At 34.4% G+C, this 21,309-nt stretch overlaps 1 protein-coding gene across 4 annotated transcripts in view; it reads left to right on the top strand.

Annotated features, from left to right (window-relative positions):
- LOC142339105 (unconventional myosin-VI-like) overlaps positions 1-21,309 on the top strand; it is a 223,680-nt gene that overhangs the window by 162,892 nt on the left and 39,479 nt on the right. For 3 of the 4 annotated variants that reach the window (XM_075388836.1, XM_075388835.1, XM_075388838.1), the window contains 5 exons: positions 3,336-3,441; positions 4,038-4,215; positions 10,433-10,600; positions 11,118-11,201; positions 13,637-13,817. In XM_075388836.1, coding sequence (XP_075244951.1) covers positions 3,336-3,441; positions 4,038-4,215; positions 10,433-10,600; positions 11,118-11,201; positions 13,637-13,817 — 717 coding nt within the window. The remainder of the gene's footprint in view (positions 1-3,335; positions 3,442-4,037; positions 4,216-10,432; positions 10,601-11,117; positions 11,202-13,636; positions 13,818-21,309) is intronic. The other variant, XM_075388837.1, reaches the window with a different exon arrangement.

The following is a 21,309-nucleotide window of genomic DNA, read 5'->3' as shown; positions in this document are numbered from 1 at the left end:
ACGTATTTCACCTAGGGTAACTAAGATTACGTTTAATGATTGAGTGATTGATTTAACAAGGTCGTTTTAATAGCCGCAAAGCAATAGCTGGGGCTATTATTTGCCTTCTCTTGGTTCTATTTTTGTTGCGACTGTATCATGTTTAATTGCTTGAAATCTGTTTTTTCGTTCATGCAATTATGACTGAATTGCGTGCCTGACATCATTTTTCATTCTTAGTGGAGCGAATTTTTTTACAATTCGAAGAAAATGATTATTTGAATTGTATTTGGGCGCTGTCTTTCTTTAATCACAAATTTTCATGATTTTTGAAGTCAAATTGGAGAAGTGATTTGGTCACGTCGAAACGGGAAGTGGAGCGAAAAAGCGAGTGGATTTGCTGCACGAATTGTTTTCGCTCTAATGTCAAAGTGGAGCGAGAAAACGGCTTTGGGACAAAAATCCGCTTTCTTGATTGTGATTTTTTGTCCACATCCGTCATTTTCACTTCGCTTTTTAATTGCTCTCAAACGAAGTTTGTAGCAATTATATTAGTCCTGTCGGTCTTTTTCTATGCGATTTTTCGCTTGACCTATTTTTCGTCTGACGCTTTTGACTTTTCGTCCTCAAAAAAGGGATAAACAGGTAGCGCCCAGCGGGCATTAAATGCTCTTAGAGCCTTTCAGCTCTGTTTCAGCTCAAACTGTTTTGGAGACTTGTACTTATACTTATGGTGTGAAGGGCGGTTCTTAGAGGTTGAAGACACCCCCACTGTTGTCCCCCCAGCCACTTTTGCCCCCCCACCGCGCTGTTGCCCCCAGTGTCCCCCAATCAGTCGCCGGTGCACCCCCCCCCCCCCCCCCCCTCCCGTGGCTAGCTACTGACGAACAACCGCTTGCTAAAAACGCAAATTTCTACTATTTTGCAATTTTTTTCAAGCTTTTTGAAAATTTTTGAAGTTTTTTGATTTTTATCAGCCCTAGGTGTCAATGAACCTCCTTTAGGTTTTAATAATAGGTTGCTGCATAGTGTCTAGTGGTAATGGAATGGTTTCAACATCACGAATTTTAGCATTTTTTTGGCAAAAACGTGCAAATTTTTTTTAATCTTTTATTTATTTTTCCTTATTCAGGTCTTTCCAGACCCTGGGGTCAGAAAACATCCTAAGGGGTTTGATAATAAGTTACTGACAAATTTTTATTGGCCATGGAATAGTTTTTCAACTTTTTAATGTCACAAATTTTTGGCAATTTTTTTGATTAAAGCTTGCTTTTTTTCAAGTTTTTTTTTGAAATTTTTTGTCGTTGTTTAGGTTCTTTCAGTCTCTTGAGCAAAGAAACCTCCTCTAGGGTCTGAAAATAGGTTACTGTATATTTTCTAGATATTATTGGCATATTTTTGACAATTTTTGCCAATTTTTTTCATTTTTTTTGAGATTTGTAGTCATTATTCAGGTTTTTTTTGAGCTTCAAGGGTCAAAAAACCTCCATTATGGTTTGATATTAAGTTACTGGAAAATTTTTGGTGGTCATTGGTTAATTTTCAACTTTTTAATATCGCAAGTTTTAGCATTTTTTTCTATAAATTTTTCAATTATTAAGTTTTTTGAAATTTGTAACATTTTTTAGGTTTCTCTAGCCTCAAGAGCCACGGAACTTCCTCTTGGGTTTGATAATATGTTACTGCATAGTTTTTAGATGTAATGGAACGTTCTTCAAGATTTTTATATCACGTTTTTAAGCAGTTTTTTAAAATTATTTGCAATTTTTTCATGTTTTTGAATTTTTTCCGGTAGCAGAGGCCATGGGACCTCCTCCAAGGTTTGATAATAAGCTGCTGCGTAGTTTTAAAGGGATGGTGATGAACATTTTTATGACTCAAGTTTTTGTATTTTTTGGATAAAATTTAAAATTTTCAAATTTATGGAAAATTTTTGTTCCAAGTGTATGGATCTTTATGAGCCTGTGAAACTATTTCAGGCTTGAAACAGGGATACCGGATAGTCTCTTGAAACAATAAATTGGTTTTGATGATTTTAATATATTCATTATCAGCAAGATTTTAAAAAATTTTCGACTCTTTTCAAAATTTTTGAATAGTTTTGTCTTTTTCTGAGTTTAACGATCATTACTGGCCAATGAAGCCTTTCAGGTCTTGCAGATGGGTTACTTAACATGACTCCAGAGACAAATCATAGATTTTAACATTTTTACTGCGAAATCTGGAAGCTTTTCTCTTAAATTTTGCAATGTTTTGCAAATTTATATAATATCAGTTTTTTTTTGGTTTGTTTACTAACAAGTCTAGAAAACTAAATGTTGCAGAGTCGAATCAAGCTAAAGCGCGCCTCACTAACTGTGACTAGCTATTGACGAAGCCAACCGCTCGCCGGTCGTTTGAGAGCAATTCGCCCGACGTTAGTCGGTTATGTTTGCTGTTTTTTAATTTTTTTGATCGTAGTTTTTAAGTGGTTTTTCAATCCATTTATTGTCTATTCGAGGTCTAGTCTTTTGCTTAGTCCATTAAAACTCTTTGAATTGTGCTAAGAGTTGTCCTGTTATGTTTTCTTTATTCGAGTGATTAATTTTTTGGCCACACGTGATTTGCCTAACTCTCAAATTGACTTTTCTTTACTTTATTTCAAGGAGGTAAAGTAAACTGCGTGTTTTTCGCTCTAATTAAAGGTTTTTTTTGAGAGCAGCTAATAGAAGCAGCAATAAGTTAAGATTCTTAATCAAAATATAACAGTCAACCAATAATGCGGGCAATTCTTTTGTACTGGTTAGGTTTTGTTTTTCTGTGCTACAAATGTGAAGCCGGGGAAGGAACAATACAAACATTTTTCTTAAAGTTTTCTGAATTTTTCATTTCTTATGGTTGTTGCCCATGAAAAAATAACTAATCATTGAGTGGTTGGAAAAAATCACAATATATTGTCCTAAAGGAAATTAGCGTAAAAATCGAAAACGGCGAAAAGTCTGAAATGAGATTAAAAAAATTGAAAATCTATAAGAGATCTTTTGGAAGTCGATTCAGATTAGCAAATTTAGATTAGTTCAGGTTGAAATGCAGTTCCAGATGAGTCAGTTTGATAATGGAACCCCAAACCGCTCTTTCATGAGTTCAATAAGATGATGTCGTTTTTGAGCTTTGCTATTGACAAATACAGTCAAAGAAAACTAAGGTCAGGCTGAAAAAAATATGGAAATGGAGCGAATCCATTACCTCCAGAGGTTCAGAAGACAAAGTATTTTAATCTTCGATAAATCATCGAAAAAGACGAATTTCAAAAACCGGTGATGACAATATATTACGCTTCACGGACTTTCTGAATTAAAAACTGATGGTCTTTCCAGGTGACTTAGCTCTGCGTGAAATGCGGAAGACTAGAAGCTCGCAGTCCATCATAGTGTCTGGAGAGTCGGGGGCTGGGAAAACGGAATCTACCAAGTACATTCTCAGGTAAGAAGCACTCCACTGAGGTTTGTTTGACGGAGGCGTCGAGTAGGTTGAGATCGTGCAGAAGATTGCAGGTTCCATGAAGATTGCAGGTTCCATGCACATGAAGAGCATCTGGTCGAACAGGCACCGTCCCGTTGTGTGATTGTTGTTTATGTTTCCACCGAAGAGAATCATTGCTTTTGTCAGTTCTCTCGTTATCTACATTCGTTGAAAAAGAATTTATTTATCCATCTAATACTAATGGAAAGGACCAACAACCAATCACTGCGAATTATCTTTAGTTGCCAAGGCGAGAGATCAAGAATTCATGAAGCAAGTTTATCCATGAAGCGGCCATTGTACATAAAACGGTCATTGTATGTATCGATATGGACCGATCAGTGAAATTAGCTATGCTTTTCTAGCATAAATGAATAAAAAATGTTTTTAGAAGCACCTGAATAAATGCACGTGTTCGTAACCTGCCTCTGAGCTAAAAATGCGCGCCCGATTACGTAATTATTAGAAAAATGTTTGACTTAAGTTTTATGTTCTGGTCAGAGAGCAGCGGTTGATAAAAATGATATTTGATCGTATAAATGATATATGATGTTTAGGTATTTGACCGAGAGTGTACAAGCAGCCGGCTCTAGCCCGGCATCAAGTGTGAACAGTATTGAACAGAGAATAGTGGAGGCGAATCCACTCTTGGAAAGCTTTGGAAATGCCAAAACCACACGCAACAATAACTCATCCAGATTTGGAAAATTTGTGGAAGTTCACTACAATGAACGGGTAGGTCAAGCGATTTAACATCTTCCAAAAGCAAAGAATTTTGATCGTTATAATGAGTTAACTGAGCTTTTTTCTTGTATTAGCTGTCGTAGCTGTTCGGTATTGTCTCATTGGCAAGCTATTTTTAAAACAAACAGTTATGATAAAAACCACGCGAATGAGATTATGGAAGAACTTGCTGTTTTCGAGAAGTGAATAAATTACACCTATCAATAAAAATTTTTGTTTAATTTCAGTGCGGTTTATCTTGATTATCGGAATTATATCTGAATTTTATCTTGAATTATATGTCTCTGAGGAATTTGCATATTTGCAGGACAATGCTTAAGCGTAAAGGTAATTTTCAATCCATCTTAACAATCTCGTGATAATAATTCTGTTGGTGAAATTTTTTAGTTTTGCGTTCTGTCTTGTGGAATCTGTTTCCTTTTTCCTGAAATTATTCAAATATCCGCAATGGAGGACCGAATATATTGATAACCTGAAAACTGCGCTCGTTTGCAATAAGCACCTGCAATGTTCAGGCGGAATTAAGACCTTTTGGTTTTCCTCTTGGGCTATTTTTAACCGAGCTTCTTAAGTTTTGGGTCCGATTTAGTCTCATTCAATATTTGTTCAGGTGAGCTTTACTTTTTGCGCTGAATAGAGCTCCTATATAAGAGGGTAGCTGCGAACGAAAGTAGGCGTTCATTATTTGTGAACACACATCTGATGTTGGTAACGTTTTACCTGCACGTAGTGAGGCTGGTGATAGGAATTAGAGCCGAGCGGGCCAAAGCCGAAGGAGAAAAAATGAGAATTAGAACCGAATGCTTAAAACAATTGGTTTAAATTTAAAGTACGACAAACGTTAGAGCACAACAAATTAAATTACAACAAACCTGGCAAATTCAGTAATTAATTGATCTCAAATGAAGTTTAGCGATTACATTAGTACTGTGGTCTTTTAAATCAATTTTTGCGTGATGGATTTTGCGTCTGACCGCATTGACTTTTCGTCCGCAAAAGCATAAACAGGTAAATGCCAGGAGGCCATTAAATTGGTGAGCTCCTCCCTTAGATCTGCTAGCCTCAGTTCATCAAAACTGCTGAGAAGCGATAAAAACATAACCGTAAATACTAACCCCCGCCCCAAACCATCAACTCCTAGCCCGTTTGGCTCGAGCCCGCCATCCTAATGCTAGACTCCCTCTGCCCAAGCTAGCTACTACCATAGCTACCCGTGCGACCGTCGTTGTTGAGCAATGGGGCCCGACGCTAGTTGGTTATGTTTGGGCGTCGCGGGTGTCGCTTCGGGTTGCGCTGAACTCAGTCTATTCATGACCACAGCAACGCCGGGGGTGCCGGATTGCGCTCTCAACTAGACTGGAGCGCAATAAAATTGCTGTCAGCAACTTGCAACTTAGAACCGCATTGCTGAGACGTATATTTAATAGCCGCACAGCGATAGCTGGGGCTATTATTGGCCTTCTCCTGGTTTTTTTACGACTCGAAGATGAGTATTGGTTTTCTTAAGGTTTTTTTTATTCGTTCAGACGATGTTTTGACTTTTGACCTAAAAGCGGAAGCGATTAAAATTGCACTGTGAGCTAATTTTTTCTGAGCAAGAGAAGTTTTTTGATCATGACTTTTTGACTTAGTGAGTGACTTTTTGAAAAGTAGTTTTTGACCGAATTGCACTTCTAGATAACCGTTTTCAGCCGGTTTGTTTTGTCTAAGTGGCCCAGCTTTTTTGCTTGTAATTTGTTTTTTTGTAGCTATTTTAAAATTTAATCCTCGGAAATTGATACTACAGTGTTTTGCAGAGCCTGAAAATCCATTTCATGTTCAAAATTGGCGAATAATTCTTGATTTTTTAGTTCATTTTTGGCTTTTTTTTCTATTAATTTCTTCATTTTTGGATCTTCCAGCCATCTTTTTTGTCAAAAATCAATTAATATGGCAATTTCCCTTTGATAATTCATATACTCAACGCCGCTTTCTACCTCGATGTAATTTTGTTTTTATAAAGTTGTACATATGCTAATTTTGGTAGTTTTTTTTTCCAATTTTTCTCAGTTTGTTCGATTTTTGGTTTTAATTACTAGAAATAGCCTGTTTGTGCAACATGAGGGACTTTAATTAAGTTTCAATGAAATCAACCACTTTTGGCGTTAAGTTTTTGAAAAATAGTTAAAATTTTTCATAAATGCGGTCTCAAATATTTTTTGACCATTTTTTTTGCTAAAATGTTTCAATGTTTCTTATGTTTGAATTCTGCTTTTTCTTTTTTTGTTCTGTTCAGGAGGATGTATCCTTGTCTCGGATGGCTGGTCGTTCATTCTTTGTCTCGAATGCTGAACAATGAATTGTATTCGTTCTTCGTGATTTTTTTTATTTGATTTTTAACTTTCAAAAATCGAAAATGTCTTTGTTACGGTGTTCCTTACACTGTGTCCGTATTCTTCAAATTCTAGTTTGTGTCATTCTAGATTTTTTCCGGCATCTAAATTTGTATTCGTTAAATTGATTTTTTCAGTTGTTAAAAAATTGAGTTATTTCGGCTTTTTCTTAGATTTTCGTCACTTCTTTGGTTTGCAATTGATTTCATTCAACTGAAGGCTTGTTCTGAGAGTACTGAGAGTTTGTTAGAAAGCCTTTGCCAAAATTTTCGGTTACTACTATTTATTGCAATTTTTCCCGGCTTTGGTATTGTTTTTAAACGATTTTTTGCCTTTGATTTTTTTTCTGTTGCTTTTCTTTTCTATTAATTTAATTTTTTTAATCAGTATGAAATCATGTCTAGAATATATGCCACAAGGAAGAAGTATGTGTTATTTTTGCCCTAATTGCAGTGACAAGAAATCTAATTGTAGTGGTTTTTGATGATTGAATTTGAGCATTCTTTTTTGAAAATTTTAATTTAGTTTCTTAGATTTATCTGGGGTTTGCTTTCGCGATCTTTTTGAGATTAGAATCATGAATTATTTGAGGGCAGTTGTTAGCCCCCTCATTTTTTCAACCTGTCAGAGTTTTAAGCATCCTAATTTTTTCGGACTTTTTAACGTTACCAAACGTTTTCATTAATATAAAATCTTGCTGCTTTTTGATTTTCTTGGCGACAGGGGTTTAATTTTCACCAATTTTTAGATCAGACCTGGGGAAGTAGTGAGTTAATTGTTTAATACAAAAGTTAATGACTTTTGCTGCTATTACAATACGGTTTTTTGTGAATTTTTTACGCTTCGAGTCGCTTCCGGAGTTCTTCCGGCTATGTTTTTGTTTCGTTGTCGCGATTTTTGTTACGACCATATGACGTCACAACCACTTCAAATCTGCTTTTTGTTCATCGTTCATGCAAATTCAACTGCAGTGCGTGCTTGACGTCATGTTTTGCTCTTAGTGGAGCAAGTTTTTTTTCATTTGTCTGATTAAATTTTTGGTCACACTTGACTCACCTCACTCACAAAAATCACATCCGGAGTTTGAAATTGACTTTTATTTAGTTTAATTCAAAAAGATAAGGTCAAATGGGTGTGTGTCACTCTAAATGAAGGTTATTAGAGAGCAGCTAATAGAGGCAGCAAAAACTTATACAGATTTTTAATCAAAATATAGCACATCAGCCTTCAATGAAAAGACGAATCTTTTTGGTCTGTCTTAATGGTTCTTTGAGACTGCAGATCTACAAAGCTATTGCTGCTATTTTCTGACAATCTGCCAGCTATGTTTTTTTGACTTGAGGAATTAGTGTCCTAAATTTGATGACGGACCCCTTGACGCACATCACACTTTTAATTAGAAAAAAGACCCAAAAGACAGCAAAATGTCCAGATTGTGAGAGCGACCTGGTTGGACTTAATACCATCAGTTCAACAAGACACCATTGTATAGGGAAATCTGCCTTGCTTGCCCCCTTTCCCCAAGAATGACTACGCCCCCAGCCGCCCTAACGGAGGGACCCTAAATCGCCTACCATGGCGTTGATGCAGAAAGGTCACCGTACTCACCACGGTCACTAGTAGCAGGGCTATCACCAACTGATATCACTATTATTAATAGCCGCCCTCATCTTCTCAGCCGGCTATTATTGCGCTCGTATTTTTTACAATTCAAAGAATTTGAATTGTATTGGGGCGCTGTCTTTTTTTTTAAGATCTGTTCACACATTTTCATGATTTCTGAAGTCAAATTGGAGTAGTGATTTTGGTCACGCCGAAACAGGAAATGGAGCGAAAAAGCGAGTGGTTTTGCGGCGTGAATTTTTATCGCTCTAATTTTAAAGTAGAGTGAGAAAACGGTGTTTGAACAAAAATTCGGTTTCTCGGGAGTGGTTTTTTGTTCACATGCGGCAATTTCACTCTGATTTTTACTGTTTTTTCGATTTTTTGGATGGGATTTTTTTTCTAAATGGTTTTCCCAATCCAGCTCATTCTATGCCTAGTTTTTTTGTTTGAATTGAATTTTTATTTCTCGCTAGTGGTTTTTTTGTTCACATGCGGCATTTTGACATTGATTTTCTGTTTTTTTTTTCTTATTTTTTGATCTGATTTTTTCAAAATGGTTTTCTCAAGTCACTCATAGTCCGTTCTTGGTCTAGTTTTTCTGTTTAGTCAATGAAAATTCTTTGAATTGTACGTCAGGACTTGTCCTGCTATGTTTTTTTTTACTTCGTCAAACTTTTTTTCGCTTTACCATTTTGCCGCTTTTTGGACATTTTGCGTGAAATCTTTTTGACTTCTCTAGGCTAGTTTCTCTCTTCTCCCATTCTGCTAAAAGTGAATTTGAACATCAGTTGCTAAGCAAAGCAATTCAAAATGAACAGAGTCGGTATAAAAATTGAAGTCAGAAATAGAAACGGGATAAACCCATAAAGCCCAATTTTAGATGCCCGCTATTTGAACGTCGTTCCTATAAGTCTTAGTTACCACCTCTAATGCTTATTGGTGTTGATAGTAGCCCCTGTAGCCTCTCTCTAAGAAACAGAAGTATGTTCAACTACGAAATGCCATCAAAATAAATCGGACTTAAAAAATATTTTTGTGCAAAAATCTTTTTTTTTTTTCAATATATTCTATTCGTTCAATCCCAATCATGCTTATTGGAATCAACGGCGGTTATTTTCCGGCAATCTGCCGGGTATGTTTAGTGTCCTCTCTTACTTAAAATAAAGCAACTAGGTGACCAGGTAAGAACGCCGAAGCGAAATCTCGTTAAGATCTGTTTAATAGCAATAGAACAACAGTAACAACATGGCTAGACCTCGTGGCGTTATTTTGTTGTTTTTCACAAAAGTTACAAGTAATGCTATTTTAAATTTTATTTAAATCAGCTTGGTTATCAAACTTTCGGTCGTTCAGATGAAAAGGAACAATTCGTTATGCAGCAGGTAGTTTTTTTGGGTTCAATGACTTTTGGGACTGCTATTTGATGTTGTATTTTGACCTTACATGCGAATGACTTCATTCCGAAATTTTACATAACACCTCATTGATGATTCAATCAATCTCCCCCGGTGACAATGATTCAATCAATATCGCCTCTGGTCGAGCGAGTAAGTAATGTAAAACAGTAAACTAGAGGGCTCTTGCTAATAAGATTGTTGCTGATCCCCGAATAGCGGTGACTGATAATGATTGTATGGGTTTGAACGCAACAGACCGATTGTCACTTTACACAGCCCACGCTTTGATTGTTTTTGAGTGACCAGTAGTGCTTAAAATAACAAATCAGAGAGCCTGAAATGTTCGGCTTGAAAACTCTTTCACAGAGTTCTGCTCCACGTCCGTTCGTCTTTACGGGTTTCTTCAAGTTCGTAGTGTCCAAAGTTTCCATAAGTCGCTCAGAAATATCAGGCAACAGATAGAAGGAAACAGATTCATGTCGTGGTGCTTATTTACTGGAAAGTGTTTCCTTTTCCATGGAAATCTGACTAGCAATGATAGATGTTTTTACACCCTTGTGGTATATAATAATTGTTTTGGCTGAAAAAACTTCCGGGGAAAGGAAACAGATTTTTTTGTGCTCTGACACTTGGCAAGTATATCCAAGAGCAACTGTGACTTTCTGGATAGCTTGTGAATATCATGGTTTTATTGATACTATCTGAAGAGCATCAGGGAATTTTTCTCATCACTTATATAAAAAAATATGATTCTTGGGTATGGTTGCCAAGGATGTTCATCACGAGAGCGAATAAGTTCTGGACTCTAAAAAAAGCGAGATGGTTTTTTTGCAGTTCCAAGTGGTGGGCGGTCACGTGTCTCACTATCTGCTGGAGAAAAGCCGAATAACTTCAACTCACAACCCAAACGAGAGGAGCTACCATGTATTCTACAGACTGTGTGCAGGGGCACCACAGGCACTCCGACAGAAGTTAGCTCTCTCTGCACCTGACCAGTTCCATGTGAGTATTTTGGCTACGTTAGAACAAATCTACCTAAATAAATTAGAGAATAATGTATCAGCTTTAATGCTTTAATAAGTTCTTTGATTCAAAAAGCAGTTGTGAAATAATCTACAGTAACGATAAAACTTCAAATCGAGTTAAAAACAACGCTGGATTTAGCTGATCTCGTAGGAGGTCTACTTTAATGTATTGTGTTCCTCATTTAGCGCTCGTATACCTCGAAATCTTTTATTGAAAAAAAATAATCTTGATGAAACAACGAGTTTAACGTTTGGTTAACGAGTTTGACAGATCAAGCTGCCAGTTAGAGCATTCTAATAGAATAGGTTTACCTGGCAGCTAGATGTGTAGGAAAATGCTTATGAAGATGATGATGTATTATAGATTAGCTGCTTATAATAGATTCACCGTCCCTACCGCTTCAACCTTCAATGTTCCAAATCAATCTATCCTTTAATGTATTTTAGTGATTTTGGAATGATAATTTCCTAATATGTGAATGTTTTTGTTGTAGTACTTGAAGCATGGATGTACAAGTTATTTCATAAACAGCCCATACACAATGTCTGCCCTGGACAAGAGTGCCAAAAGTAAAGAGGTTAGTCTCAAGCACGCCTATATCCCGTTTGATGTCAAATAGTATAGGACTTACCTTGCTTGATCGACAGGTCAATTTATCCCTGATTTCATGGAAAGCAGCACCTTACCTTTACCCCTTTTACGTAATAATTAAGCGAAGTTAATAATAGTTTGTAGCCATTATTTTGGCCTTGCTGATCTGTTTTGCAGTTTCACGTCGGACAGACTGCAAAACAACAGAAACCACCAAAAACGAAGTCCTTAAACTGAGGTATTAGTCTTTGAAACCCCCCTGAAAGCTAGCCTCCCTAAACTCGCCCTGTCTACTGTCTATACTCTGTCCGCAAAAAGTTGTTTTGCGATGACAACTTTAATGTTGAAAATATTCGATTGCTTTTCGAATAAATAGTAAAAAAAGAATAACACTTATAAATGAATAAATAACACTTAATTGCTTCAAATGAAAAAGAAGAGAAAGGAAAAGTGACCCCTAATGCTATCATCCCTACGAAGCCAAACGCGCTTGCCAGTCGCTTGAGAGCAATTCGCCAGACTTTAGTCGTTTAATTTTTGTATATATGCAATAGACTATAGCGTAAAGGTATTTCAATTACCAGTTGGTTGCAGTTTTATTGATTGCTCTTGAACGAAGTTCATAGCGATTATTGTAAACGTGTGTCTTTTTTATGCAAAATTTTCGCTTGACAATTTTGACTTCTCGAGTGACTTTTACGCCCTTGGACTTTTTGCGTTTCGCGTGATCTAAAATTCTTTCTCAATCACAATTTCAAGCAGCTGAACTCAATTGGCGGCAATTTAATACTAAAAGTCAAATGAAAAGTGTACCGAAACTGGTGTCATTTTTAACTTTAAATCTTAATAGTGGTATATGTTAACCTCTAATATGGTTATTTGAAGCCCACTATTTAACTTCTTAGTCCCATTTAGGCTACCCTACCCCCCCCCCCCCGACTGAACCAGACTGCAATTGATTAGAGCTCCCACTAGTCGTTCGAGAGCAGTTCTTCCGACATTTAGCCGGTTATGTTTATAAAGTGGGCTTTTGTTGAAAAGTTTTGGGGGAAATTTTAATTGTAAACGTTTGGGTATTTTTAGGCAAAGTTTTTGATAGCACGGTTTGTGTTTTCGAGTGACTTTTGCGCCCTTGACTATTTTGTTTTGTGTAATCTAAATTTCTTTTCACAAATGTCAGCACCTGAACTCAAGTGGCAGGCGTTCACTACTAAAAATCAAATGAAAAGTGCGCCAAAATTTGTAGATTTTTTTCTCTTTAGTTTTAGTGGTTATGGTGGTTTGTAATATTATATTAATCTCTAATGACGTCATTTGAAGGCCCATCAGCTGTGTTTTTTTACTATTCAAAGAATTTGAGTTGTGTTGGGGCGCTGTCTGTTTTTTAAGATCTGTTCACACATTATCATGATTTTTGAAGTCAAATTGGTGTGGTGATTTTGGTCGCGCCGAAACAGGAAGTGGAGCGGAAAAGCGAGTGGTTTTGCGGCGTGAAATTTTTTACAGCCGAATGAGAAAACGGTGTTTGAACAAAAATTCACTTTCGCTAGTGGTTTTTTGTTCACATCCGGCAGTTTCACTTTGATTTTTCTGTTTTTTCGATTTTTTGGATTGGATTTTTTTTCAAAATGGTTTTCCCAATCCATTCATAGTCCGTGCTAGGTCTAGTTTTCTGTTTAGTCAATGACAATTCTTTGAATTGTACGTGAGGACTTGTCCTGCTATGTTTTTTAATTCGTTAACTAAAATTTGTTTTGCTTTACCTTAGTTCTCAGCTTGTTTTCAACATTTTGCGTGAAATCTTTTTTGACTTCTTTAGGCTAGTTTCACTCTATGCTCATTGTGCGCAAAATGCTTTTGACAAGCAGTTGCTCAGCAAATCCAATCAAAATAGATTTCTCTTTCATTTTTTCCATGCTTTTCAAATTCTTTTTCTAAGCATTTCCAGGTCTGGTGTTCTAATTTTTTTAAAAATTGTTATTCAGGATTTGTCCGGTGTTTTTTAGTTCGCTTTGCGCTTATTCGCGTTTTTGTTTTACATTTTGATCGCGAATTTGTCAAAGTTTACTAGGGTAAAGGCTAAACATATCTTAGTAAATAGGTTATATAACTGTTCTTCAATTTATATGCTTAGATCGGTTGATTTAATGATTATTGAAACGCGGAATGCGGAAAATATTAGAACATTGGAAAACGTATTGACACTTAGAAAATGTTAGGCAATCATTTTTTTTCGTTTTTCTGACGGTTACAATCGCAACGTAGCTCCGTGATGTCAACGATGGCTGTGTTCCGGAAATCTACAGGCTATGTTGCAATTTAACAACTTTTTGAGCTTTGTTTAGTGCTACAAAACGCTAAGCTGCCTTGTTGGCTCACTCTTTTTGATGCCGTTTTAAACGCGTGTCTGTCGATGTTTAGTTTCTGAAGCACGGATCACTGTCTGACCCTGTGATGGATGACGTGGCAGACTTCGGTCGGATGGAGACTGCAATGAGGCAGGTGGGACTGTCTGATACAGAAATAACCGACATTTTCAGAGTTGTGGCAGGAGTCCTCCATCTGGGCAACATCGAATTCGACCAGTCCGCTGGAGCTGAAGGTTTTTTTTAACTCTATATGATTCTTGATGTATTTAAGCTACTCTAGTTGATTTTGTAACAATTTTTTTAACGCTTGTTGATCTAGAACCAGTAGTTGAGATGAGTTTTTATTGCAACTTAAATGATTGCGAGGAAAGCCATCCCGGCTTGTATGTGGTTGTCTTTTGTCTTCGAAACATTATGCGTGGAAACCGAAAACTTTGACTGCTCTTGCGACTGCTTTTTATAGCCAATTTATTTGCGTTTGGCTAACCATTTGAATAGGGGATTGTGTTTTTCTAGCTGTAGATTCTAATATTTTATCTCATTAATTGCTCTTGAACGCAGTTCATAGCAATTATTGTAAACGTGTGTGTCTTTTTTATGCAAATTGCTATATTGCGGTGCTCTTGGGTTTCTTACGGCTCCAAGAGGAGTTATGGTGATCTACTTCTTTTTAATTGCTCTTGAACGAAGTTCATAGCAATTATTGTAAACGTCTTTTCTTTTTTTATGCAAATCTTTCGCTTGACAGTTTTGCGCTTTTCTTCTAGAACATTCTTTGACTTCTCAAGTGACTTTTTCACGCTTTCGTTCTTCATTTTTGAGTGATCTCTATTGCTCTGAAGTAAAGCTAATATAAATTCGGTTGCAGAATAAGTGAGGTATGTGATCTGTAGCGCAGTGGTTAGTAGTTGTGGCTGTCGATCGGGAGGGCAGTGGTTCGAATCCCGGCGGGGGGGGATATTTTTTGCAACCATAATTTGATCTAGGCTACAGCCCCTGAATTAAATTGCCTCGCCTGTCGTTCAAGAGCAATTCTTCCGACATTTGTCGGTTTATGTTTTTTTAATTGCTCTCAAACAAAGTTTAGCAATTATATGGGTCCTGTGATCTTTTTTATGCGATTTTTCGCTTGACTGCTTTTTTGTCTGACCCATTTGACTTTTCGTCCTCAGAAACGGGATAATAAGCTAACGCCCGGAGGGCCTTAAGGGCTCTTAGAGCCTTTCGGCATACTAGACTCTAAGTATACAATTCAACGAAACTGTTTCAGAGACATAAGTTTTTTGTATTATGGAGGGCGGTTATTAGAGTTTGACACCCTTCAACCTCCACCAGTAGTGGAAAAAACAAGGGATCCAGCCACCAGTAAAATTTGTCCCTTTCTCCTAACGCTAATCGCGCATGTCGAATCGGGCCAAATTTTACTGCTTACTGAATCCCTTGTTTTTTCCACTACTATATATTAGCTCTAAATTCAATAAAAAAATCAATTAAAATCAAAAATAAAAACAAAAAATCAAAGCAAAATTTACATTTCACTCTTTAAGAGTGATTCACTCTTATTCGGAGTGATCCACAGTAGAAAAGATCGCTCTTTTTCGCTCTTAAAGAGTGAATCCCTCTTTTTTGATATTTTTTAAATTTTTTTATACTTTTTATTTCAAACTATCTATACTTTTCAATAAATTTATATTTTCTTTTATATTTTCTATATTTATTCCATTATTAATAAGAAATGATACAAAATTATAGTATTTACATAAACAACTATCAGTGAAACTGCTTCGCAGATCCTCTGTTTGGTTAATAACTAAAGGAGTTACAGCTCTAGGACTTTGCCAACTAGGATTAATTGTTTTATCCGCGAAGCGGTTACACCGATCAGTTATATTTCTACTAAATCCTCTAGTCAATTCTATATCTGGATGTTGTTTCTTTACATGAGCCCGTATCCCATCATATCTCACAACAGAAGTACAATATGGACAATTAACTTTAGCTGAAGTACAACTTCTACATGTATACTTACCCTCATCAAAATTGTTTAGTGTTTTATATTATTACACTTATTACAACATCTAGTTAATACTTCTGAGCTGGGGTTAAGGTTAGGGTTAGGGATAAGGTTAGGGTTAGGGTTAGGGTTGGGGATAAGGTTGGGGTTAGGATCTGAGTTAGAGTTATAGTCATAGATAGAACCAGAACCAGAACTAGAGCTAGAACTGGGGTTAGAACCAGAACTAGAACTAAAACTAGGGTTAGAACTAGAGTTAGAATTAGGGTTAGAACTAGAACTAGCACTAGGGTTAGAACTAGAACTAGAATTAGAATTAGAACTAGATTCATTTTTTAAAGAACAACCCCATGGGGAAAAATCATTAGCACAAATATCACTTAATATTATATTACCACATACATTTATCAGTTTTATCTTTATGATATGATTCATAATGATATTTTAAACAAGCAATGTTTCCATATTTATAGTTACACTCTAAACATTGTAAAAGCATTTTTAATAGATAAAATTATCAGTGAACGAGCTTTGCTCGTGGTTCTCCAACGAACTTTGTTCGTGGTTTACCAAACTGCTCAACGGAGTTGTTTTGCAAATTCGCAGATAATATTAGCTATGCTGTAGGATAATATTTAGCCATGATTTCAATTAAATCTTTAGTATTATCTCTAGATGTGATACACTCTGCTAAATATTTATTTCCTAAAGTATTGAGTGTATTAGTTTTACATCTCTTATCTAAGATCAAATCAAGATCTAATTCTTTTTTATCTTTAACAAAATTTATAAGCTCTTCTCTAAATTCTTCATTATTTATATAAAGTTTGTTTAAAAACTTTCCTCCCTTTCTACTCAAAATTCCCATCTCTTCATTGACGAAGTCACAGTTACATTGATCAGTGAAACTGCTTCGCAGATCAGTATAACTTCTTCGTGTTTCACCTTCCAACTCTTCTCCATATCGAACATTAACTAATGTATTTACTCTACTCAACATTGTGCTTGCTCCCATTGCTACAATTCCAGCATTTCTTGATATTGAATCAGGATAAAAACAATTAAATATAAATAAACCCGTGCCTATAATTCCACCAATATTTGATAAAATTTTCATACCCTTTCCCTTAATCATCACTTTTGTTAAAACATCATTCTGAATTTTAATATTATTTAAAGTAAGAAGTTTATTAAAATAAAACTGATAATTATCATGATTAATAACATTTCTATCTGTTGCATTAATCATTAGTGGTTTCATATATGCTAGGTTTATTTATATCTTCTCTTTCTAAATCATCTTTTAAACTAAGAGCTTTTAAATCAAGGAAACCAACTCTTGAATCATATATCATTGTTCTATTACTACTAATAATAATAAAAGTATTTTCCTTTTTAATATATTTAATTATACCATAACGAAGTTCATCTGTCATTCCATCTGTACAATTATAATAGTTACTATTTAATTCACTAATTATTTTTTTTGAAGTCATGTTCACATTTATATATCTCATTAAAGTTTTTAAATAGGTCAGGTCCATTATAAGTTGTTAAATAAATAGTATCACAACTCATTCTTGCTGTATTAATTATTTGAGCTGGTTTATGACACATTACAATCATTTGAATATTATAATGTCTACCTTCAGTAAAAATAATAACCTATATCCTTATTTAACCTATCACCCATATCATCAAGTACTATTACACAATTTTGAAATTTATGCATATTATTTTTTGTGATCATATTTATATCACATTTATTAAACCCAGTATAAAACTTATTAGACTCAGGATCTATCCAGTATCATCTTTACACACTATAACTATGGACCTTTGATCTTGATCTTGATCAGTGAAACTGCTTAGCAGATCTTGAACTTGATCTTGATCTTGAACTTGATCTCGATCTTGATCTTGATCTTGGTTTTGGACTGAGTATAACTTTAAATATTGTCTAATAAAATATGTTTTGCCTGTATCAGTTCCACCATAAACAATAGTATGTAATGGTGACTTTTCATATTCAAATCTAACTAGACTCCTATTCATAAATCCACCAAAGCTTTCTTCTAGTTTTGTATATTTACTTGGTCTTGAATCATATATTATATAACAAATTCCAATAATAATAATAAAAATAAAAACTGTATTACCTGTTTCCATTTTTATATAATAAATACAGATTTGATTTAGATTTAGACTTAGACTTATAATTAGACTTAGATTTAATAAATTTATTATAAAATGCTCATCCTAACTTTTGAGGAATTCAATAATAAATTTAATATTGATAATAATGCTATGAGTGATATCAGAATAAAAGATATGGGTAAAGATATAAGTCTAACACCAATTGAGATTGTACTGAGAGATGATAAACCAGAAATGGTAAGTGAACCTAACTCTAACTTTATTGTAAATCTACATCCAACTTAAGGTACACATTGGGTTTTAGTTATAAGAAGAGAAGGTGGTCCAACATATTACTTTGATAGTTTTGGTGTAGAAACTCCACCTTTATTTTTAGAAGAATATGTTGATCTAGGCTCTAATGAGAGAATACAACAATATGATGAATCTTATTGTGGGGCTTATTGTTCATATTTGATCTATCTTATTGATAGAGGATTTAGAATTAAAAGTGCTTTGAATATTCTAGTTAATCAATGTAAATATCCAGGAATATATAATGAGTGTTCTTGATTAAGTTGTAGTAGAGGTGGTGATAAAGATAAGGATAATGTTAATGATAATGTTAATCAGGGAACCTGCTTCGCAGATGATCTACGAAGTAGCTTTGCTAATAATGATAATGATAATGTTAATGATCTACGAAGTAGCTTTGCTAATAATGATAATGTTAATGATAAGGATAATGTCATTGATAATGATAATGATAATGATAATGATAATTTCATATATCTATTTGATGAAAAATATCAAAGGAGTAAATCTAATAGGAATAGCAATAGTAATAGCATTAGTAATGGTGAAATATGGACGAAGTCCCATAGTCCTACTAATAATATCCGTGAAGCGGTTCAACAGAGTTGTTTTGCAAATTCACTGATATCTGTAAACATAAATGATTATCTATATTCATGGCTAAATGATGATGATATATTTAATGAAGCCGCATTCCCAGATAACTTTAGATGTATAATATCTGGTCCTAGTGAAAGTGGTAAGACATTCTTATTGAAAAAACTAATTCTAGCTAGTACATACTTTGATAAGCTATACATCATTGGACCTACTGGTGATCAGTATCATGGTATAGAAAGAATAAACCCAAAAGCAGATGTTGATTTTATTAAAGATATAAAAGATTTACCATCTCCCGATAAACTACCCAAAGACTTAAAGAAACTAATGATATTCGATGATGTTAGAACCAAAGAACCAGTTGTTAATGAATACTTTTGTAGAGGTAGACATAATAATTGATATATGATATCTTAATCAAAACCTGTTCTCTCTGGATAGGCAGAGTGTTAGAGAGAACTGTAATCTATTTATTTTATTTGAACAGAGAGGTAAAGTCCTCATATCTATATATCAAGATTTCTTTAATAATGTTGAACTTAGTTATAATGATTTTGCTGATATATGTAATAAGGTATGGAAAGAGCCTTATAATTATATTGTCATTGATATAACTAAAAATAAAAATATTAATGGTAAACTAAGAATTAATTGGGATCGGAGAGTTTTGTAGTTAAGTTTATGTGTAAGTCTAAGTCTAAGTGCAAGTATCAGGGAACCTGCTTCGTAGATAAGTGTAAGTACAAGTATCGGGGGAACCTGCTTCACAGATAAGTGTAAGTGTAAATCAGATCAACGAAGTTGTTAACACAGATGTAAAGTAAAACTTAATACATCACCATTAAAGTCTATAGGTCTTCCATGCTCATCTTTAATATGAAATTCTATATATTCTATTCTATCTTTAGTTACATTTTGATACAAGATATTAGTTGGTATAATATTTATCAAGTAACTTGGTGGTTCTGTTAGATTAAAGGTATATAATATATCTTTATCTTTACCATTATCTTTAGCTCCAGATATCACATTACAATGAATGTTAATAGTACTAAAACCCATAATATCAATAATTTTCTGAGATTTATATCTACCTTTTTTATAAATTATTTTTCTAAATCCTAGTAATGAGGCTTGTGAGTTTTCTATATCAAAGCAGAGTGCTCCTTGTTTTATTTCCATTAAACATTTCATCGTATTCTTATCAGGTTCTATTATAACATTACCATCAGTTTCTTCTTTTATTAATTCTGCTATGTCAGTCAACTCATATGCTCCCGGTGTAATAGTTGAATATAGCAACGGGATTCCTTTATAATTATGATTAAGTATAGATGTAATGTTTGGGCTTGAGGTAGAGATAGGGTTAAGGTTAGGGTCAGAGCTAAGAGCCCAAGGTAAAGCTTCATCATCTTCTATAACAGTACTAGCATATAAGAATTGATTATTTCTCCTATTCACATTTAAACACCGAATTATAAACAGATAATCTAATTAAACCTAATTTTGTTGTATTAAGTATAGGTTCACTAAAGTTAAACTTTTCTGTTGCTTTTATCATTCTAAAGTTAAGTGTATACTCTTCTTTAGTTTTAGTTAAAGCTTCGTGTATATTTTGTAGTTCATATAAAATCAAGTTGTCTGTCATTTTTTATCTAATAAAAATGAATTTTAATTTGGATACAACTTATGGTTATAATAATGATATACATAAAAGTAAGATTATAAAATATAAACCTAATAATCTAGCAACAATGAATACGGTTAATACCAATATTAATAACATACTCAATAGAGAAGAGAATCACTTAAATTTGCGTGATTCATATCTAAAGATAGAGTTTGTTGTATCAGATGATGCTGGTGGTGTATTTGCTAATGATGCTAATATTAGATTAGTTAATTATGGTATGATGGCATTGTTCAGTTCAATTAAGCTTGAAACTAGTGGTGGTAGGACTATTGAATATATAGATCATTGTCATCCTAATCTATTGATGTATAAGTTATTAACTAGTACTGATGATGAATATGAGAGTGGGTTTGTTAGAAATATAGATAGGAATAGTCAACTCAAAGGTGATCATGTTGCTGCACAACGGGGACATATGTATATGATGATTAAGATGAGTGATCTATTTGGTTTCGTAAATGATTTAGAAAAGATTATATATGGTTTAGGATTTAAACTAATATTAAAAAGAAATAATAATGATAGAGCTCTATATAGAGTTAATGCTAATCCTGGTGCTGTTGCTAATGATGGTAATATAGAAATTAGAGATATATCATGGTGTGTGCCTAGTATTGATCCTAGTAATGATAATAGAATTATTGTGCAAAAGGGTTTAAGTAAAAAGAATAATGTAGACTTTAGCTATTATGAAAGAAAGACATTTTATAAGAATGTACCCAATGCTACTAATTTCTTGTTTGATCTAGGTATGGAAAGTGGTATGGAAAGACCGCAATATATAATAGTTGGTTTTGAAAATAATAATGTTAATGAACAAACTCATGATGCAAGTACATTTGATGTAATGAATGTTACTGAATGTTATTGTAAGATTGGTAGTGAGTTTTATCCCGAGGATAGAATGAATATTAATTATGGTACCAATAATTATAATTAGGCTTTTAAAGAGATTGTTAGCTTTAAT

Source organism: Convolutriloba macropyga, chromosome 5, assembly GCF_964194025.1.
Source record: "Convolutriloba macropyga chromosome 5, txConMacr16.3, whole genome shotgun sequence".
Taxonomy (NCBI): Eukaryota; Metazoa; Xenacoelomorpha; order Acoela; family Convolutidae; genus Convolutriloba; species Convolutriloba macropyga.
The sequence above is the reverse complement of the archived record's forward strand: the minus strand, read 5'-3'. Positions and strand labels throughout refer to the sequence as shown.